At 41.0% G+C, this 22458-nt stretch overlaps 1 protein-coding gene across 12 annotated transcripts in view; it reads right to left on the bottom strand.

The window, feature by feature from the left end:
* The window catches only part of DLG2 (discs large MAGUK scaffold protein 2), a 1904207-nt gene that overhangs the window by 960706 nt on the left and 921043 nt on the right, over positions 1 to 22458 (bottom strand). For all 12 annotated transcript variants that reach the window (XM_036030125.1, XM_036030122.1, XM_036030121.1 and 9 more), the window contains one exon: positions 7298 to 7459. In XM_036030125.1, the coding sequence (XP_035886018.1) occupies positions 7298 to 7459 (162 nt within the window). The remainder of the gene's footprint in view (positions 1 to 7297; positions 7460 to 22458) is intronic.

Here is a 22458-nt window from a genome sequence, read left to right as displayed (position 1 = left end):
CCAAGATTTGGAAGTAATCTAACTTCTCTATTGATAGACAAATGGATAAAGAAGATGTGGTATGTATAAGCCACAGAATATTAGCCACTAAATAGGAATGAAATCTTGCCATTTTAGACAATGTGGATGAACCTAGAGGTAATTATGATAAGTGAAATAAGTCAGACAAAGAAAGACAACTATCATATGATTTCTCTTATTTAAAACAAAATAAACAAACAAGCAAAATAGAAACAGACTCATAGGCACAGAAAACGTTTTGATGGTTGCCAGATAGGAAAGGGATTGGGAAGATGGGTGAAAAGGGGGAAGGAATTAAGATGTACAAGTTGCCAGTTCTAAAAACAGTCTCGGAGATAGACATCACAACACAGAGAATATAGCCAACAACATTGGCATAACAACAGGGGAGAGCAAGAAAAGGTTAGTAATTATACTAATAAATATAACAATTAATAAATAATAATATAAGAATAAACTGTGTTTTACCTACTCACAGCTGTGAACCTACTTTTGTCCACCCAACATGCTAATATATACTAATCAAAAAACATTATTAGTAATAAAAATGGACAACATTTTTGTGTGTTTATGGGTCAAGCTCTCAGCCGAGGTCTTTATATAGATTTTTCTCACTCAGGCTGCACAGAAACAGATTAGAGAGAATGCCATTATTTCATTGTACGAATTTAAAAAAAAAAACAGGCTTAAGAAAGTTAAATAACTTGAAAATTGCTCATGCAACTACTGAGTATAGGACTGGGAATTTGAATCTGGCTGAGTCTGACTCTAGGGCTAGAGTGAGTTTTTATGTTATACTTTTCTCTTGGCTCTATTAGCTATAGTCTACATGTCTGTTACAGTATTTTTTAAAGCTTATGTGCCCAACAGTTTTTTTTCTTTTTAAAAAAAGGTCCCATGACCAATATGTTTGGGAAATACTGTGTATTAACATATTTCCATCTTAAAGGAAATATGTTTCCATCAGATTACTTATCATCATATTGAAGTCTCTGGGAAACCCTTCAGTAAGTCAGTGTTTTCAGCATTCATCCCTTTAGTTTCCTTATAATGATGACAAAGTCCCACCAGATGTAGGATCAGTCCCACTTTGTTAACACAATCCTGGGCTTGTGTCATTGTAGATGCCAGTAACAGAGAAAAAAGAAAAACAAAACAAAGATGTGGTCCATTTAATAGAAGTTAACACATTTATTAAGAGCAAGACAAATGGAATATCTAGAAGAAAGGATAATACATAGTTCCACAAAAGTCAGTTAGAAAAATAAAATAATGTGTATAGAGAGAAGCTAACCATAAACTCCACAAGCCTTACAATGTTATGACCCGGTGGAGTCAGGCAATTAACAGAAAAGGCTTCATGGAGGAAGAGGATTTATCACAGTGTTGGCTAAAGCATACCTTCCTATAAGCAGGCCTGGGAACTCCGGTAAGAAAATCGTCACTGACACAGAGTACACTTTATCTTTCTTGCCTGCAGTTCTGTATACCAGCTCTTCCTTTTTGAGCAATCCCCCTATAAATTCCAAACTTGCACTGTCTACAGATTCACCAGTGTTTTCCTATATATTCTACAAACGCCTGATTGTTCAACGGTATAAAAGTTTATCCCAACCTCTCATATGCTTACTTTCCAGTAAACCTTTCCAGAGCTCTTCATGCTGGTCTCAATGAGATAAATTATATTCATATGATCAAAACAATTCACACCAATCTATGAAAGAGAACTTTAATCTTCCTTGTCAATAGGCACTAAGTCTAAGAGGGCTTTAACTGTAAGAAACAACATTTTCTTATGTACTCTAGCAGATGCTGCCAAATTTCATCACAAGATAGCACTGATTCTAGGACACCTCCAGATTTCAGATATGGAATACATGAGGAAATAATCTGGTTTAAAATGGATGAAATTCTGTATCGATGATAAGTAGGTAAGGGAGAATAGGACAGCAGAAATGGAAAAACAAGAAGTCTATGCCTTAATTTCTGTCAGTGTGAACAACTGCCCAGAGACAAATAATTAATACTTCAATTAATTTTAAAACAAGTATTTATGGAAGAATTGACAGTATAATGAACAAAACCAACAGAGGCCCTGACCTTAAGAGTGTTAACATAATAATGGTAATATGACAGCAAAGTTATTAAACTGAAACAAAACTAATGGTTATGAATAAAAGTGGAATTCAAACAGCCAGCTAGATTTTCAGTCTGACAAATGCCATGGTAACAAGAAACAGAGCATAAAGAGTAGCTTTGTTCATTCACTGGTTGGTGGCCAAATGTGTAACTTCTACATTGATTATTTCTGAAAATGATAAGATAGTTTAAGAAATTTAGTGTCCCAGGTTCGATTCCCAGCCAGGGTACATTCCTGGGTTGCAGGCCATAACCCCCAGCAACCACACATTGATGTTTCTCTCTCTCTCCCTATCTCCCTCCCTTCCCTCTCTAAAAAAAAAAATTAAAATAAATAAAATATATTAGAAATTAAGGAATATAGAGCAAACACTTTAAAAGAATAAATAACACATGGACACGGACTGTGGGAGGATAAACGGTAATGGAAAAATACAATAAAATGAACAACTAAAAAACAAAAGAGTAAATAGCCAAATAAAAATTACAGAAATAGATCTTACTGGGTCCTGGGAAGGAGAAGCAGAGGGGCGTTGTGGGCTGGACTCACCGGGTCCTCTGAGGACACAGGTGCTAAGTGTGAGGAGTGCACCTCAATGTGAAAGATTCTTCAACTGCTCAGGAACAAATTCTTACAGTCTCAATGGAATTTTAAAGGGGAAACTAGTCCCCAAGTACTAGTTGTTGTCATGGGAGTGGAACACAGTCTTTTGGGAGTTTTCTACTGGGCAGACTAAAATATTTTAAATGTAGAACCTGTTTTCCTTCTATATCCTCATAATATTTCATTTCCCTCTATCAGCACTCTTCATGGTTCTCATTTAGAAAGCTTTTTTTAAAACATTCCCTTATTTTTATATCTGTTTAATTTCATAAAATAAGGCTCTAAGGAAAAAAAAGGAGCTTCAACATTTACACACAAAGAGAAAATGAATAAAAATTTAAATGTCAGATCTCTTTAAAAATAGCAGAACAATTTAGAAAAAGTGATATAACACAGGAGTAATAAAGCATATCAGCTCTGGACTCAGAGGGATCTGAGTTAAAAATATTGAAATCTTATTTACTAGTTCTGTGGTTGAAGGGAGCTATTTAATTTTAGAATCAGGAATAATATATCTTAGAGATACAATAAGGTAAAAAAATAAGTGATTATAAGGTATTTGCCATGGTAGCTGGTTGATAATAATAAACAAGATAAAAGACAACATTTGGTGAGTGCTTAATATGTGCCAGGCACTTTCTAAGTAGTGTAAATACATGTATTATATAATTGAATTAGTACAAGAATCCTGTGAGATAAATGTTATTATTACCTATATTGTATAGACACAATACCTGAGACAGAGAGGTTAACTTGATCAAGCTCATAAAACTAGTAAATGAAAGGGTTAGTGTTAAAAACCCAGGTATTCCGATGTCCAGACTCTTAAAAATAAGTCAGCCTGCTCCCACCTCTCTCTTGCTCTCTGTCTCTCTCTTTCTCTGAGAGAGTACTCCACTAGATGGCCTGGTGTCTCACTGTGCCTAAGCTTTGGGAATTTGAATTGCTGTTGCAGAGTAAGAGTAAGTAACAAACAACTGGAACTCAGATTCTATAGGGTAGTGAGATATCTACATGCGTGTGTATGTACACATGAGAAATACATATGTATGTATATGTGTATCATGCTTTACTGCCCTTTGTTTCCCTATCACCTATTATGGTGCACATAGTAGTAACTCAATATTAATTGAATTGACCTAAACTGAAAAAAATATTCTGCTTTGTTGTAGGCCAGTTTCTTTTGTGGACCATGATAGGTAGCACCTGAAGAGAAAGCATTTCCATCTTGAGGCAAGGAAAACAAATTCCCTTGAATTGACCACTAAAATGCATTTCTCCTCACAGCCCCATACTTTACACTGGCCAAGCCACTGTAATGAAAACAAGCCTAGCAAGCCCCATCTATCAGCCAGGCAGTGGGTGTATACCAGGTGCAGATGAATCTTAGAACCAAGGCTTCGAGTGACACACAGTGATGGAAAAAACGATCGCAAAACCTGCAGCAGTGAGATTACTCAGCTAACAGTCCAGAGGCTGCTCAGTATGACATTTAAAGTGTTACCCAGCCATCTCACACTCTGTAGGCATGCGTGTGTGAATTCCTAATTTATACTAGAGAGCTACAGTGTCTCCTAAGTAGGATTCAGGGGGCAGTATCTGCTTTTGCCTCCTCTCTCTTCCACCTATTTGGTGCTTGACCCAAGAGCACCAAACAGGTGGAAGAAGCAAAGAGTTGAAATTGTGCCACCCCTAAAGGAGAATTTGTACCTTCTTAGCATTCCTCTGACTCAAATGGGCTTCATTTACGAGAAAATAATTCATTAGACTTTAATCATGGCAGGTTTTCCAAACACTGGAACTGTGAGAGTATAATAACCCCTCAACAACTGGATTAGGAAATGTGTCCTGTTGCTGTAAAGACACGTGCGCTTGAGCCTGACAATGTGGTGGGCACTGTGCTCGCCTGGGCTTGCAACAGCCTCCCTCACCCCTCTTCTGACTCCTCCATTCAGTAGCTTCGGGCTGGTAGCCGGAAATCGGCCACGGCGAGAGTATTTACATCACCCAACTGGCACAACTCTACACACCAGAGAGTTGTGTTTTTCCTAGAAAACTGCACCATTATCCCTCTCACTATAGCTGATAGAAGAAATATCTAAAAGTATATCTTGTTCGGTATAAATAACAACTCGAGCCTGTCATGAGGGAAAAGTCCTGGCTGCAAATAGCTACCTCACAGCCTGGGCGCAGAAGTCCTGGATGAACTCACCCTTCCACCCTCTGCACCATACCTTGAGGCTCCCACCGCTGAGCTGGTGGTTCCAAAAGGAAGGGGAAAACTTATTTTAACCTTAATATTTCATGTCAGGTTTTTTTAAATTCATAGGTGGCTACTTTCAAAATTGATGTGAGCTACTTTCAATAAAAACATGAATACACAAAAACCATGAAAAAATATATGTGTGTATATATATATATATAAAGAACAGAATAAGAAATAAAATAGAAGGTAGAAATTGAAAACCTAAGTTAAGAAAAACAACCAAAAATGAAGACATAGCTCAGATTCCTGGAAGGTGGGAGATAAAGGTAAAATAGGAACTATCCCTTTATAGCTGAGATCTGATCTTTAGAAACAACAACCTTTGCCTTCAACTCCAATATACAGTTTCCAAATGAGGCATTAAGTAGCATCACACATAGTACAATCACCCAAACTGTAAATGCTCAGACAATTATATTATCATGTATATGCTGAAGACACAATGCACAAAATGAAAATCCTATCATACTTTTATCGATTGTTCCATATATATATTTATTTTTAATTTTTATTTTGTTTACTGTAACCTAGCTAGCTGCAGACTAGCCTTGATTATCCCCACTGGCTTGCAGCCTTTAGGAGCTAGGCTATAAAGCTGATCAAAAAGGAAGTGCTAGGCAGGGAGGGGAGGAGAAAAGGAAGGTTCCATGGAGGGCTTTAGAGTGATTCAACAAGGTAGAAAAATGAAATAAACTAAAATTTTACCACTCAATGCCATCCAACCTCCCAGCTCTGCCCTTTCTCAATTTTTAATGGTCAGCACACAAAATAGGAATAAGCAATTGTCTGCAAAAATGGAAGGGCCCTTAAAGAAGGAAGGTAATCATCTGTTCACAGAACACAATTAGATTCCTAGAGTTAGGCTGAACCTTAGGGACAATTTTATGCCCCCTGTTGCTGAAGAAGGAGTCCTTCCTCAACCATACCACCCGGTGGTCATCCAAGCCTGACAGATTTCTGGGGACACGGAGCTCCAGCATTTCGGGGAGTGCTCTCACTGTCAGGAACTGTTGTCTTACAGCGGCACAGCTTCTGCCCCCTGCGTGACACCAGTGTTGTGTTTTCCTTGTGACAGCCCTTGAGGTTTAAGAAGGAAGTGATAAATCCCCTTAATCTTATTTTATCTGGGTTAAATGTATCCTTTTCCACCAGCCATTCAATGATTTCCAAAGAGACTCTGGGAAGAATTGACCAATGAATTCCAGAAGCATAATATTAATATATTTTATATATTATAAAATACTTAATGGAATTTTACAATTAGCCTAATATTTTAATTAACTTGTGGCAACTAGAGCTAGTTTATTCAATAATACATTTTTAGGATTCCAGGGTATTTTAAATGTACCAAATTTTGGAAGTATATTAAACATAATTCAGCCTTTCTTTGATATTTTAGAAAGTATAATAAAATCCCAGAAAGCATCGAGGCCACTTTATGGCTATATTTTTTATTGCAAAACAGCCATATAGAAGTGCTGCAAAAGTGGATGTTTTGGCTAAGAAAATAAAATTTTCTTTACCTACATTCTAGGTTATTAGGTAGTTTTGTTGTTGCTTTACTTTCCATTCAGTTCTCTTCTATCACACATCACTGACTCTAGTTCCATTTTTCTTTAACTCTAATCAACACATAAGCTTTTACTCAAAGCACAACATCCCATAACATCAGCAAAGAAAAAGGAGCACAGAAATTCTTACTCCATTTATTTGTCCCTCCTTGTCAAAATACCATTTATCAAGAAATTGCTTAAAATTAAATTAAAAAGGTAGAAAGCTGGAAAAGTATGACACCAAATAGAAAGAAATATAGCATAAGATAGAGTTGTTTCTGAGGCCATTCACACCTTTTCCATTTCAGCCTACACATATGGAAATCACTGGGTGTTACCATGTTACATTTACTTCCATTGTTTCATCAGGAACCCAGAAAAGAGATGGAAAGACAGCATTTGACCAAAACCTTGATGTACTCCTGTGCTTTTAAAATCTGAGGTTACCTTAATTCTCCTTTCAATTATTCACCCTTGGTTACCCTTAACCCATCCTCAGCACCTACATGGATTTTCCAGACATTCAAACAATTGCAAGAATAACTGCCCCCATGTCGGGAATTCCAGGCTAGCCTCTAAACCACAGAAAAACCCTTTGGCAATCACAGCCCGCTGCAGTATTTTTAAAAGAACCTCATTTAGTCAGGCCAGCAAACATCGCCCTTAGCAAAGCAGACCACCTATGCAGCCAGCTCCAGGAGCAACCAGACTGACCTTCAGAGGAGAGATGTGAGACTGCAAGACGTATCCGTGGACATTTTCTATCTGAGACAGGTTCTTTTCTGATACATGCACGAGTTCAGGGCCTCTCACTTCGTGGGTGAGTCGAGGTAAGGAATGATCATGTGGAGCATCCTCATCTTGATATCGATACTTCTAGGAGAAAAGGCAAGAAAGATAAAAAGCATTAGTGTTTGCAAAGGGTACAGCTTTGAACTTCACCTTCTAGCTTCAGCTACAGGACCCAGTGTGGGCCTGTTGTTGACAATCACCAAATCGACTTTGCTGAAGGCTCTCTCAGTGGTCACCATGAACCAGGTCAGGTGCAAGCAAAAGGGAACCAACCACCAATATCAACCAACACTGATGAACTGTTTTTGCCTGACAAAGGTTGTCTCTGTTTCTAAGCTACAGAATGGTGCCAAGTGCCACGAGCTCACATAAGTGGCTTGTATGTAGTGGCCTATGCTTGTTAAGAGCTATTTAATCCAAATCAGTAAACAACTTAATGGGCCCACTTAGCTATGTGAGAGTAGTCTTTACAGTTGATACGGCTCTACCCCTCCTGGGGCGAACTGGTGGTCAGCTTGTTCCACAAGGCAGTGTTGGCCGTGGTAAATACCGGAATCATTTCTCCTGAGAATTTTATGTGCTACTCACAACCCAGCTAGTAAAGTGTTAGTGTGTCTTGCTTTGCTTTTGTTCCCTGTGGATAATACAGGGGTATTATGGGCAGGAGTGGAAACATTGTCATAACACCATCTCAAGCTTAACTGTGAAGTCTAACTTTGTGCCAGTCCCTCATTATTGTTATCGCCAATAGTTATTTTTATCATGTCAGCTTGCTAACAACATGTTTTCTTACAAAACCATGCCTACTTTTTCATTTCTAAGGTGAAAATACGATTGTTTTGGATACTGGCTCTCAGTCTGACTGATAATGTGACAGCAAGGAGAAGAGTTGGTAATGCAACCTGTTGTCCACTCTTATTTAGAAGTTGATTAGCATTACTTGTATTTTCCAGAGAGGCTTTCTACCATGTTCCAGGCTTAATATTAGTTTCAAAGCAACCACAACAAAAATACTGCTAACAATCTCTTGGCTGCTGTTTGCAAAGGACTCTCATCTATTTCTTCAACTGCAGTTCTTCTTACCTATGATGCCCCACTTTCCTTCTGAGAAAACTAACACTCAGAGAGGTTCAGAGATCTGTCCAGGGTCCCCTAACTAATGGGCATCAGAACTGGGACCCCTTTCAGATCATTTAAATCTGAATCCTCTCTCTACCATCATCAAACTGTCCCAACTCCTGTGAGGAGACAAAACCCATGTCTGATAACTGAACTGGCAGCTTGGTAGAAAACAATTCACTGAGAGAGAAAACACCACAAAATGAGGTTACAGCACTTCTGTGAACTGCAAAATACCATATGTTTGTTTTCTTAACCCCATAAATAATTTGGGAAGGTAATCTGCCTCAGAAACATGGACCTCGTTTAACATTCATTCTTGATCAGTTATGTGTTCATTGGGAATGGAATAATGTCATACATATGCCCGGTACAGTGTCTGGGCTTCCAGCCCAGATACCCTCCACATCTCCTCCTGGTCTTCAGCTCTCTCGCAGGCTGCACTGCACTTCTGCAGTCACCAGAGCCAGAAAAGTAGGAGTCACTCTGACTCCATCCTCTCTTTCACCCCACCCCCTGCCATCTGCCAATTCAATAGATCACAGAGTCTGTCTAATTTATCTCTTAAATAATTCTTGAATCTACTCCATCTTCATCCTCTACCACCACCACCACCAGTAACCAGCCCACTGACCTGCCCACATTTAGATTCTCATTGGCTCCAAGCTGGCCACAGCCACAGCCTCTGCACTGGCCAGACTGCCGCTGAGGCTGCCTCTTTCCCACCCATCCTCTACTTTCTGAGTCACAAATGGACAAAGTTCTTCTCTTCAAACCTTTCAGAGGTTCCCACTGCCCACAGGGCAAAGCTCAAGCCATAGCCACCCTCCAACACCACTACATGGGCTGAACCCCCATTACTTTTGATCTCATTTTTATTTATTATTTTATTTATTTAATTTTAGAGAGAGGTGAAGGGAAGGACAGAAACATGGATTGGTTGCCTCTCACACGTGCCCTAACCAGGGACCAGGCCCACAACCTAGGAATGTGCCCTGACTGGGAATCGAACTAGTTGACCTTTTGCTTCCCAGGACAATGCCCAATCAACTGAGCCACACCAGTCAGGGTACTTTTCAACCCTTTTATATCACTGATCACATCTCAGGACTGTGAAATAAATATAAACAAATCATTACTTCCATTTTTTAAAGCTTTTTAAAAAGTCATGGTAAAATACACATGCAATCAAATTTGCCACCTTAACCATTTTTAAGTGTACAGTTTAGTGATATTAAGTATGTTCACACTGTTGTCTAACCAATCTCCAGAACATTTTTGTCTTGCAAAACTGAAACTCTATACCCATTAAACAAAAAATCTTCATTTTCTTCTCCCCGGCCCCTGTCAGTCACCATTCTACTTTTTATTTCCATGACTCTGAGTGCTCTAGATACCTTATATCAGTGGAATTATACAATATTTGTCTTTTTATTGCTAGCTTATTTCATTTAGCATGATGCCCTTGTTCCTCATCCATGTTGTAGCATGTGTTAGAGGAATTCCCTTCTTTTTTAAGGCTAATATTCCACTATACACATATGCCACATTCTGCTTATTTATTCATCTGTACACAGGCAGTCTGGCTGCTTCTACTGCTTGGCTGTTGTGAGCAGTGCTGCTCTGAGCATGGGTGTGCACATCTTTTTGAAACTCTGCTTATAGTTCTTTTGAATGGATAACCAGAATGAAATCACTGGATCATATGGTAATTCAACTTTTAGTTTTTTGAGGAACTTCTTAAGCTTTTTAAAAGTTAACATATGTAAAAACATATTCATGTCACTGATAGGGATCTGAACCACAAAGATTAAAGGGCAAAGTTTAACTGATCGCCATGGCTCCTCCAGGATTCCTGTGGCAGCACTCAGCTACTTAAGGAAAGGTCCTATCCATGAAAGCATGCACCTCACTGACTTGCTTGGATAAATTACTATCAGAACACAGATAACAAACTTAGTTGAACTTGTGTGGTATCACAAAGAACTTATTTTACATAATTATCTTTATAAATTTAAAGTTTATTTCAAAGACTGATAGGACTTTAATTAGACTGTAAAACTAATCAATTAATATTTTATTGGTAAAAAGTTTTTCATTTGAACATTCATTGATCCCTTAAGCCTCAACTCTCACATTGCTTTTCTGGAAAGCTTCCATGAACTGCAAGCCTGAGATTTTGTGTGTTCCTGTAACTCCCTACACTCCCCAATCACAACCGTTACCATGCTGCATGGAGCTGTGTTTCTGTGTGTTTGTTTTACACTGCACTATGGCATTTTGTGAGGCATGGGATCATTCAGGTCTTGTTCATCCTCATATCTGCAGTTCTCAGCCAATTGTCTGGCACATATGCTCAATAAGTATTTGCTGAATAAAGTTACAAATGACAATCAAACAAATAGATGAAATAGGTATCCACTGTTTAAGGTACAAAGGTATTTTGGCTGCTAAATACAACTTGTTTCATTGCCAAACAGTTTGATTTCAGGTTCAAGGAAAAAAGGCAACCACATGATTTGCTCAATACAACCTGACGAACATCAGATCCTTAAGTATTACATAGCTCTTGCCTCACCATTCCTTTCAGTAATATAGGCTAAAAATAACGGGCTAAGAACCAATTCTTGACCTCAAGAAGACAATAAATTATTAAGTGCGTTATATACATGTGCAGTTGAATCATGGTACAGAGTGATAATGACTGTAAGTACAAACTGAGTTTTATGGCAGCAGAAATGGTTTACCATTTGAAACAGGATCTAGAATGCTAATAAAAAAGAAGTAAGAGATATTCTAAGCAAAGGCAACAACATGTGCAGAAAAGGTAAGTTTTAAGAGGGGATGATGTTTTGAAGAAACAGAGATCTTGAACTAAATTGTAGTAGATGCTATTACTCCCCGTCGTAGGTCCACAGAAATCCCTTCAATGCCCACACATCCAATGCCCACACATTAAATGTCCACACATCCAATACCCACATCATCACACTTCTCAGGAAGCCTGCCCGTCAGCGACTGAAGCCTCCTCATTTGGACATGACTGAATCATGCTGGAACTCCCAACTCCCAAACTTCAAAGTGAAATAACTGTTGTGCTGCAAATTACACTCCAAAGCACCTGACAGGATCAACCTGCAGCTACACAGCAACTGAACCTGCCTTCTTGCAGAACTCCTTAGTGCTTTTCTCACTCTCTTTAGGGTCTCTCTTGGGAACTGCCCTGCATAAAGCATGATCACACTAGTCCCAGTTCTAGGCCTGCTTCATGTCAGCCTGATGTAAGATGCAGCCCGGGGTATGAAGTAGAGTGTGACAGCGGACAAGCCTGAAAGGCAGCCTGCTAGCTATTGTAGATAACAGGGAACTATCCAAGAGACCTAAACAAACTCTCCCTGGAGCCAACCAGATATGGTCCTGCTTTGTCCCCCCAGTTTCCAGTGAGAGATGACTAGGAAAGAGAAGACAAGAACTGGTGAGACGTACCACACAGAACACAAACTCAAGCTTCCAAAGAAACCACCCTGATATCACATAGTAGAATCTCTGCTTGAATCAACTTTGGTTGAGCCATAAATGATGTTTTGACTTGTAATGGTGAGACTAATATTAATATTAACACTAATGCCACATTAAAAGAAATACTAATCCTAACACCAATGCTAATATCAAAATGAGTAAAGGTAGTTACACTTAATATGCTGGGAACTATGCTCACTGCTTTATATGTACCATCATATCTGATAGATAAAATGACATTATTCTCCTCACCTGAGGCTTAGTTAGGCATTTTATTTTCCAAGCTTATTCCAAGCTTATATACCTGGTGAGTGGCAAAGTAGGATTCAAACACATATTAGTCTGACTGTAGGGCTAGAGCACTTAAAGATTCTTCTAAGCTGGTTAGGCCTCAAAGGTCTGAAAAGACCAGCTCTGTCTTCAGGAAATACAACTCTTAGAAAGTCTTGAAGAGTCATCTAATAACGGGGAGTAAACATCTCTGCAGAGGCCACATCCTGCTTTAGGAATCATTTCCAATGTTCTGGGCAGTTCTGTGTCATCTCTCATTCCAGGGCTTGTCTATTAGGTGCTGATGCCATTCTGGGTGCCCTTCGGGGGCTCTCTTGCCATTAAAGGAGGGCCAGTTGAGGAAGATCTTGGTTTTGAATCTGCGCCTTCCTCTTTTCCTCTTCTCAGCTTCGTCCATTAGAGGAGACTCCAGAGCATAAGAACTTTTGCAAACAGATTATATTTCCTCTCTCAGCTTTGATGGGAGTGAGGCACAAGACGTGCTCCAAACAGGGAACACTAATGTTCTGTTCTTTCCCTGTGACTTCGCTCATTTTGTCCCTGACTTCTGGAATCTTATTCCCTTCCCCTTTCTGCAGCTAACCACCCACTCCCCAACTCATGCATCAGGGAAATGTTTTAGGTCCTTGATACTCAGATTGGGTGTTGTTTCTTGCAGGCATTCTCCAACTGCTAAAGTAGAGAGGTTGTCCATCCTTTAGACACCCAAAGGGTGCTGCCCAGATTTTGGTCTATACTGCAATGACCTGTCTGTCCTAATGGCCCCAAGTGCCTCGGGAGCAGCTATGGAGTTTCATCTCTGACACTCCAGGGCCCCGCTGATAACTAACACATAGTGGAAGACCAATGCATGTGACTTTAACTGAACTAAACTTAGATCATCTGAGCAGTAATGTGACATGCCTGATCAAACAGCCCTCCCAGCTGAACCTGTGTGCGGTCATTCTCACACTCCTCTTCTACCATAGGGCCTCGTGTGGGATGGGCAAAGGCTAGGAAGTCTGACCAGATGACCAGATTCTGCTCACTACATTCTGCTGATGCCTGTGTGAGTCCGAACCACCCTGAGTCACCCAGAACTCAAACACAGGAACCTGCAGGCACCTGCTCCATCCCCAGAGGCTCTGCATGGTTGGGGAAACTGTGCTGGGCTGGCATCGCTGGCATGGTGTATGGTAACTGAGAGAGGAGCCACAAATCTTCCAAGGCCACATAATAAAAACTTGAGTCTATCTCTGTTTCTGCATAAAAAGTGCTCTGCTTCCCCCTGGCAGCAGGAGTTGGCCCTGTTCCAAAGAGAGAAACGAATCAACTCAGCCCACATTTGTATGCGCTTGAAAGGTAAGTAATAATAGAATACCTAACGGTTCATAAGCACTTTCCATGAACACTTTCCTAAGAGTTTATAGAAAGGAGTCCATTTAAGACTTAAAACAACACTATGAAGCAGGCACAAATTAAAGAATGATTATAGTTTCTTACACCAAGCCAAGCATTTGGGAAATGCTCAAAACCTCTCAGTTCCACTGCTTCTATTAACAATAATGACAAACAGCCTTCTCTGCACCCAGTCGTCTCTCCCCTCTGTAATCTGAGGTCTCCGAGGGCAGGAACCCCTGCCATCTGTCCATCTCTGTCTCCCACCGTGATCTGCCAGGACACCACCAGACAGTGTCCCAGAGGTGCGACTGACTGCATGCTGCTGCTGGAAGGAAGCCTCTTTGATTTAAAAAAGTGTTTGGGCCTAAAAGAAACACGTGTTTTAGGAGCAGCATGAAGTCAGTAAGGACTTCAAAGAGTAATAATTCCTAAGGAAGAAATGACTGTAGCTCAGCAGAGAAAACCAAAAGAGTAAAGGAAGCAGCCTCAGAAAAATGAGGTACATGAAAACGAAGGTTTTAACCTTCCTCTTGAGACTCTAGGGCTCACTTCCACAGTAGGGTAATCTCATCCAGGCTCTGCCTGCTGCCATCTGATTTGAAGAAAATAGTGGACCCTTTGATATTTCTTTTTAGGGGTGTTATTTACTGGAGGCTCGTGCAGTGTGTAACCAGCCAGCTCTGTTTTCCAGCTCCTTCCTTTTCCCATGGTGTCTTAGCCCCCCTGTGACCTGTGACCTGTGACCTCTGACCCATCCCACTCACCACATCTACTGCAGCCTCTCTGCAATTCCCTGTCTCTCTCTCTGGAAGGAAAATGTAGGTGAAAGAGAGAAAAAATAGAAGATAAAAAATAGTTAATGCAGTAATCAGACCAGTATTTATGTTCATCTCTTTGATTTGAAAGAAACTCTCTGAATGATATTTTGGCCAGAGCAGGGTTCTCTTTTCCCTTTCATCCTCTCTGGTCACCACCCTGATTCATTACTCTAGGATAGTTACACGTCTGTTGCACATCTGTGGGAGGAGGGGATAGCAGGGAGATGGGAGGATAGAGGACGAGACAGACCACACATTATTTTTACCTCCTTCCTCACGGAGACCTCCTGGTTCTCCTCCCCCTACCATACCACTCCCAGCTCCACAGAATTTTAAGCTACTCTGTACTTTAATAAGTATTTTTCATAAAACTCATCACATTTTAAGTTTACATTTATTTCTGTGATCACTTGCTTAATGTTTGCCTCCCCTATTTGACTGAACCCTCCATAGGATCAGGCACACTCTCTGCATGGCTCACTGCTGCCCTCTGGTGCCTGCAACATTGCAGGTTCTCAATTAGTCCTCACTGAGTCAAGTCGACTATCCAAATCTCTCCTTAAAATCCATGATTACTTGAAGAGTTAATGAAAGTGGGTCAAAACTCACTGATTGCTGATGTTACACAGATCTCCCCAAGTGGCATTAGCTTTCAGGAAAACTGACCTACAATCAGCTATACAGCTGGCCCAAAGGACACTTGAAAAGAGAATTTTTTGAGGATTGGATCAGAATGTAACAGAAAAAGCTCTCCCAGGTGTTCCATTTGAATTTTGGGGGGAAAAAAGCACAAAGCACGCAAATGAGAGGAAATACTTTCCTGCATTTTGCCATGAAAAACAGGACAAGCCAGGATGTTAATTAAATTACAAATCAGCTGTCTGCTTGCAGCTGACAGAGCTGTGTGTACTTCCAAGTAACAGTCCGATATTTTAAACCCTCTGTAATTACCTACAATGGAGGAGCTGCCAAGAAGGATGCTTTCATGAATATTTAATGGATCTTGAGATTCTTTTTAAAGAACTGGGGGTTTGAATCATTATGAAGGAACTTACTCTAACTCAGTGCTGCCCTACATCTGTTAAGTGAGGATGCTGGAAGTGTTGTGTGGTAGGAAATGCTTTCTCTCCTGAAGCTCTGAGCTGTGCCCAGGACCAAGGGGAGGCAGGGATCACACAGAAGAGGCAATTATGGTTAGAAGGCCCTAAGCTCTCTGATCAAGCCTGAATGGAATCACAAATCTCTGATCTAGGAAAATCATAGGTGTGGAATCCTAAAATGAATTTGTATAAGATGCCACACATTTAGGGTGCTATTTACAATTTACAAAGCCCTTTTAGAAATACTGTCTCAAGTAATTCAAAAATTGAAAACAGACAGTATTGTTATTCTGATTTCCAAATGAAAAAACAGAAGATGGGAAAGTCTCCAAAGTTAAACAAATGGCAAAGCTGTGTTTCAAACTGACAGAGCCAGCTGACTCCAAGAGGCAGCTCAGTGTAGTGCAGTGAGCATGAATCTTGGCATTAGAAACACGGGCTCAAATCTTGCTAATGCCACTTGCTAGTGGGGGGACATCTGTCAAGTTGCTGTATATCTCCGAGCTTCATTTGACCAAAGCCATAAACTGGTAAGTACAGAAACTTCCTCACAGAAACAGGAACCCTGAATGTGACTGTACTTCTGGCACATGGTAGTCGCTTTATTAAAGTTAATGCTCTCCTTTCTGGAACTATCAAATCCTTTGTACCTTGTAGATCTGTGATGAAAAATGTAGTCCCTCAGAGTGGACTCTCCAGACTGTTCATGCTGTCAGTGAAAGGCAAATGAATGGGACTGGTCATTTGCAGCTTCTAAATATGTCTATCATTTTTCCCTTCTGGGACCATCATACTGGAATAACTTTCTGAAACCTCAGTTACAGAGTGGTGGCTAAGAGTGCATATTCTGGAGAGACTGCCTGGATCACTGCACAGTTCTATCAGGTACTACATGACCTTGGGCAAGTTATCAGATTCTGTGAAACTTGATATTCTCATCTGTGAAACAAGACTATCACTTACCTCAAAGAATTTTTGAGAAGGCCAAGTGAGATAATGCATGGTAGGCAGTTAGCAGAGTGTCTGTGACGACAAGTATGTGTCACTTAATATCAGCTGTGATGAGCTTATTGTGACATTAGGCTTTTTTACTTGATTGTAAAAGACTTTGGAAATATAAAAAATAAGGGGAAAATGTAGCCCTTTTTTCTTTGCTTTCACTACCTTCAAAGCATACCACTTTTCCACTACCCTATGCCACATGGACTGGGTTCCAATCTCACAGCTCTCCTGACTGCACACAGCACTCTGCAGCCTTCCTTGACCCCACCCTCAGTGCCAGCAGACCTTCCGGGCTCTCTCACACCATCCCCACCAACTAAGCCCACTGATCATTCCAGCTCCTGCGACTCGTCTCCTTCCCATTCCTTCACTCAACAAGAAGTTATTCCAGTTATAAAATAAGTCAGTCATGGGCATACAATATACACCATCATGACTGTAGTTAATAATACTGTTAAAAAAAACAAAAAAAAATACATACATATGTTGAGCATCTGCTGTGTGTCAGCCACTATAAGTGCTAGGCATACAACACTGAACAAGAAGGATGCATTTCCTCCCTACCCTTTGTTCTAGACTTCTTCACTACCCCTAATATGTGACCTCCCCAGCTATCTATGTTTCCCCCGGTTATTGCTAAACCCCCTAAAACTTAATGTCAGTGTTGATTTCTTCCCGGGTGCTTCCCCTGGACAGCCAGGTCTGGCTAAGTGTCCTTTTTTTCTGTGCCCACATGACTGATAACGTTAAGAATCCCTCCTTTTTTAAAAGCATGTATGTATCTGCTTTTCTCTTGGGAACATAAAGAATTCTTGATTCATTATTGCACTACCAGCAGCAAACATTCTACCTGGGATCCAGTAGCTGTTCAATACATGTTTCTGAACTAAAATACCCTTGGTGGAGAAGTTCCATGGACTCCTGTTTACTCCACCATACGGGGCATATCCTGGAAGCAGCAGGTACTCAACAACCCTGTCTGGATCCCATAGGAACTCTGGTCATTGAGCAGTACCTTGTGATAAAATGAAAAACTGGTCCATTGTGCAGTACAGGTAATAAGGTTGGTTATTTCAGGGAAGCCATTCAAGCTTTGGGTATGAGGCATCTGGGAAGGAATGTTAGCTAGTGGTTTTTTAGAGCAAGGACTTAGGAAGAGGAAAACTTGTGACATTCAGGAAAGTAATTGAGTGAGTACCCTGCTTTCCCCCATGCTGCCAGGCCTGGGCCAGAGTGACTAAGGAAGCAGAGCACACAGATGGGCTATCCCACAGAGTCTTCCTTGAGACATTCTAAACCCCAGACCAACCCCTGGATGCAGAGACGAGAGCAGCAGCCTTGATGAGCACAGTAAAATGTGCTGAAGTGCCTGTGAGGCAGGGGAGGTGTCTGGGGGAACACACTGTGTTGACACTGGTTGTCTCTGGGTGATTATTAATTTCATTTTTTTGAGCAACATGTATTATTTGGAGAATAAAAATGATTACCACACCAGAATATTTTAGACATGATCAAGCATTTTTTGTTGTTGTAATGGGGAAGGTCTAGGGGGCTGTGAGCTATGGTGTGAGGGAAAGTTCTCTGGCCAAGGAAAAGGTTTCTACAAGTTCACTTGGTGAGCTGGCTTTAGGGTGCAAGGGCAATCGCCAGCTGACAAATGAAGGTAGGGTTGGGGGGAGCTGGGAAGGCATTCTCTGGGAGGAAGAGACCTTGAAGTCAAATTGCTTCATCAAGAAACCAAGGCAATGATCTGAGAACATACTCGACAACAAGTTTGTCCATTTGAAGCACAAATCCAGATAATGTCTGAGTGGGGCAGTTACTGTCTGATTCAGCCCACTAGCTATGCAACTGCCATGGCTTCTGTCGGTGAGAGCCATTCGGCACTGAAGGCCACAGGCATGTTCGGCCCAGTGTGCCTGGTACACAGGAGAAATGAAATGTTTATTTCAGCTGAATGCTTAGTCAAGTGATACAAATTCCCTGCACTTCAATTTCCTGAATTTCAATTCTGTTCCGCCACTAATCAGTAATGTGACTTCAGGCAACTACGGAAGCTCTCAGAGGCTCGGATTTCTCATTTGTAAAATTGGGCTATTGATACTTGTAATAGTGTTTCTATGGGAAATTGATTAGATAACATGCATAAATGTCTTGGCAGAGGGCCTCACTCCTGCTCAGTGCTTAGGAAATCTAAGCTTCTTCCTATTTCTGTCAGTGTCATATGCTCATCTTCCCAAGTGATACCAGAGGGGTCAAAACACCCTCACACATGCACGTACTCAACTCAACTCTACCTTTATTTTCTGCCTCCCTGCTACCACAGGCATCACAGCATCAGTAAAGTCCAGCACAAACCCTCTGAAGGAGAGAGAGTTGTGAATGCCTCGCTTCCAAGGCTCTGAGATCCAGTTTCTTTTCTGTGTATGAGCCTATCATATCATCTTCACCCAGTACTTCCATCAGGGCCAAGGCTCCTGGCCTCGTGTGCCTATGATTATCATTGCAGACCAGCAGGCAGAGATGGAACAGTCTCAGACACAAGTGCTGGATTTGCCACCATTGCTTACTGAAGCCAGTCTTAAGCTGCTGGACTTCAGAACCTGGTGTTGAAATTGGCACCTGCACAGTCCTTCTATTCATATTTGACTTCTCAGGACTAAACAACTTGCCACCTGGACCTAGGACAACTGAAGACTCTCTGGATGGTTGTGTGCCTGCTCTTAGTTTTCCCTGTGCAGCATGTCAGCATGTCCCTCCTCCATGATACCAGAGAGTAAAATCCCTCCCTAACAAGACTCATCTTCTATTCATTCAACAAAATATTTACTAAGCACATCATGTACTAACCACTAAATTTTTAGTGCTAAGAGTGCAGTCTTTTAGAAAAAGGTAAAAACTTGTTACCTCTTAGAGCTTAAATTCTAGTTGCACTGGGCAATATAACTCTTTGCCTGAATTCTCTTTATTTCTCAACATGCTTCCCTTATCTAGCAGTCAGCATGAACAGCTGTCCCCTCCAGTGAGACATCAGGTAGTTCAAGTGGGCAGCCACTCCAAATCGTCTTTTGTAGTGGTCCCAGTGGGCTTGATCCATCTAGCTGTCTTGTCCAGCTGCCTTTGTCTCAAGAGCCCCTCATGATGAGCTGGCTTCAGTGACATTGGAACATAGTGACGGATAGAAACAGAAGGTGTGGTCTTGACTGTGGCCTCATTACCAGTGGGTTCCAATCAAAAAGGATTATTTGGCAATCAGATACTGTCATGAAAAATATTACTATTTCCTCATACAAAGCTGTTTCATGGTCCATGTTTGGTTAGGTGGTTAAATTTCCAAATAAGATATACTTCATTTGGGAAGACCTTATTATATTTAACAGGTATTTCACTATGCAGTTGAATGCCCAGTTATAAAGTGCTATTTTGTGCTTATTACATTCTTAGACTATCTGCCACAAATCAAGAAAGCTTAGAAAGTTTTCTTCATTTTCTTGTCCTCGTGCCCTTCCGAGGACCAACAGTGTCACCTTTCAGAAGAGTGCCTATGATTTGTCATGCACACGTATTGATGCTTTACAACTCCTAATTTATTTAACCCTTGCAACAAGGGTTAAACTTGTAAACTAGTAACTTGTAAACTAGTGACTATTTTCTCCTCATTTTACAGATGAGAAACTGAAGGCAGAGAGAGATTAAGTAAGTTGTTCACACAATTAGTGGGAAGTTAATTCATGTCTCACCATCCTTACAATCCCTACCTTTACTCCTGCATTTGCTGTCTCAGGCATTGTGCATTTCTTATTCTCTGACTTAGATATTTCTTGTGAGTATGGTAGATACATTGGTTCTTTGGTTTAAAAGTCAAGATCTGCAAGCTTCCCTTTTAATCTTTGAGCTTCCATGACCTTTCTTATATTCTCCTCAAATACCCTCTGACACATGCAGGTTGAAGTGGGGAAGCGAAGACAGAAGTTCCAAGAGGGCAGCTACACCTGCTGCCAGGAACCGGACAAGGACCCTGGGGACCACAGTCAAGAAACTGCTTTGCGTTGGAAAGATCCAAGATGGTGAATGAAAGGTCCCTTTCCCAAGGGACATTTTTTTTTAAAGATTTTATTTATTTATTTTTAGAGAGGGAAGGGAGGGAGAAAGAGAGAGAGAGAGAAACATCAATGTGCGGTTGCTGGGGGCCATGGCCTGCAACACAGGCATGTGCCCTGATTGGGAATCAAACCTATGATGCTTCGGTTCACAGCCTGAGCTCAATCCACTGGGCTACACCAGCCAGGGCCCAAGGGACATTTTGATAAACTCTTTCCTCATCAGTATACTAAAAATAATGCCGAGGGGTAGAGATTTAACTTTGAAATGAGAATCTTGATGTATGGCTAGGCACGCCCCAAGCATGTTTAGGAACTGTGCATGCTTCCCTTAGAAATCCAAGAACTTGCCATCCTTTTCTCAGAAATCTCCTCCCTGAGCCTGCCCAACCCCCTGTGAGACCCTAGAAAACAACCCCAAGTCCTCAGAATTGGAGGAAGGGACCAGTAAAGCACAAGCTTATTTTCTCCATTCCTTGGCCAAAGAATAAGGTTTTGGATCTGCTTTACTGAACAGTTTTGTTCTATTGTCTTGAGCAAGGCTGGGCAGAACAAACATGATTTTGGGTGCCTGACCTGTATGAGTCCTGACAAAACTAGATTGTAGCTGAACATTTCCTATGGCCTCTGGCTCAAGACCTTGTAGTTGTGTGATAAGATGGTAGCACAATGCATTAATTACCACCTACTGATAGCAGTGTTATCAGCTAGGAATACCTGGGGGCATTCACCTGGGACCTGGTGAGCTACCCACAGACCTGTCTCTTTTCTAAACCAGTGTTACAACTGGAATCTTCCTTGTGGATTTTGTAAGATTGCAAAATACTTTTCAGCAATAGTGATTAGAAATTTTTGAAGAAAAAAAGAGTTTCTTACTCATAGGCTCTGGAGCTCCAAGGCATGCCAGGGGCCATACAGTGAGGTCAAGGTAAGGGAGAAGGAGCACTAGCACAGCTCTGAGGTTCTGCTGCTACAGGGGTCAAGGCTGGGGCCTAGGGTTTCTGGGGCTCACTCTTTATTGGTAAACTTAAAACCTAAGAATGGAAATTTAACAGGGAAGAGAAAATAACAAGTAGCCCAAATGGGCAGTTACTGAAGTCAACCAAGATATCTAAAACCAAGGAGACTCAGTGGGAGAGGTGGCCGGGCTCTTTATCTAGTGGCTGGCAGTGTGTTTCTTTGAGACAGTTATCTTTGGAGAGGATGCCTCGGCCATCTACCCTGAAGTCAGGCACTGGCACTGTAAAAAGAAAACCCAGCTGTCAGGGCTTACGCCACCATTACTCAGGTATTTATGGAGGTGCTGCAGTCCTATAAAAGCATCGCACATGCAGCCGCAGTAGTAGGCTGCACCTGTGTACGTGCACTCAGTTATGTTCGCAAGAGGATGACATTGCTTGAGGATGCATTTCTCACAACTTAAATTCAGCTTTAAGCAGCGCACGACTGTTTCCACATTCCATTCAAATTAGCTAAGTGATTTTTAAAAAAAGTCTTCCTCATCTTTTCTATGTTCTTGTCTTGTTGTCTTCCTTCTGCCTTGGATGATGTTCTTTGAATCATAGGTGGAGAATATCTTGCTCTATTTTTGAGGTTCTGTTCAAAGGTCACCTTTTCCACAGTCTCCCCTAATTTTCCCCAAATAGATGTGATCTCTCTTTGTCTTCACTTTGTGAAATTGTCCATCACGGAGTTTGTAGTTGTTTCCCTCCACCCATCCCTTCATTAACTCACAGTGAATTACTGAGGCACTG

The sequence above is a fragment of the Phyllostomus discolor genome, chromosome 6 (assembly GCF_004126475.2).
Source record: "Phyllostomus discolor isolate MPI-MPIP mPhyDis1 chromosome 6, mPhyDis1.pri.v3, whole genome shotgun sequence".
In the NCBI taxonomy this organism is placed as follows: domain Eukaryota; kingdom Metazoa; phylum Chordata; class Mammalia; order Chiroptera; family Phyllostomidae; genus Phyllostomus; species Phyllostomus discolor.
This window is presented reverse-complemented; position numbering and strand designations above follow the sequence as displayed.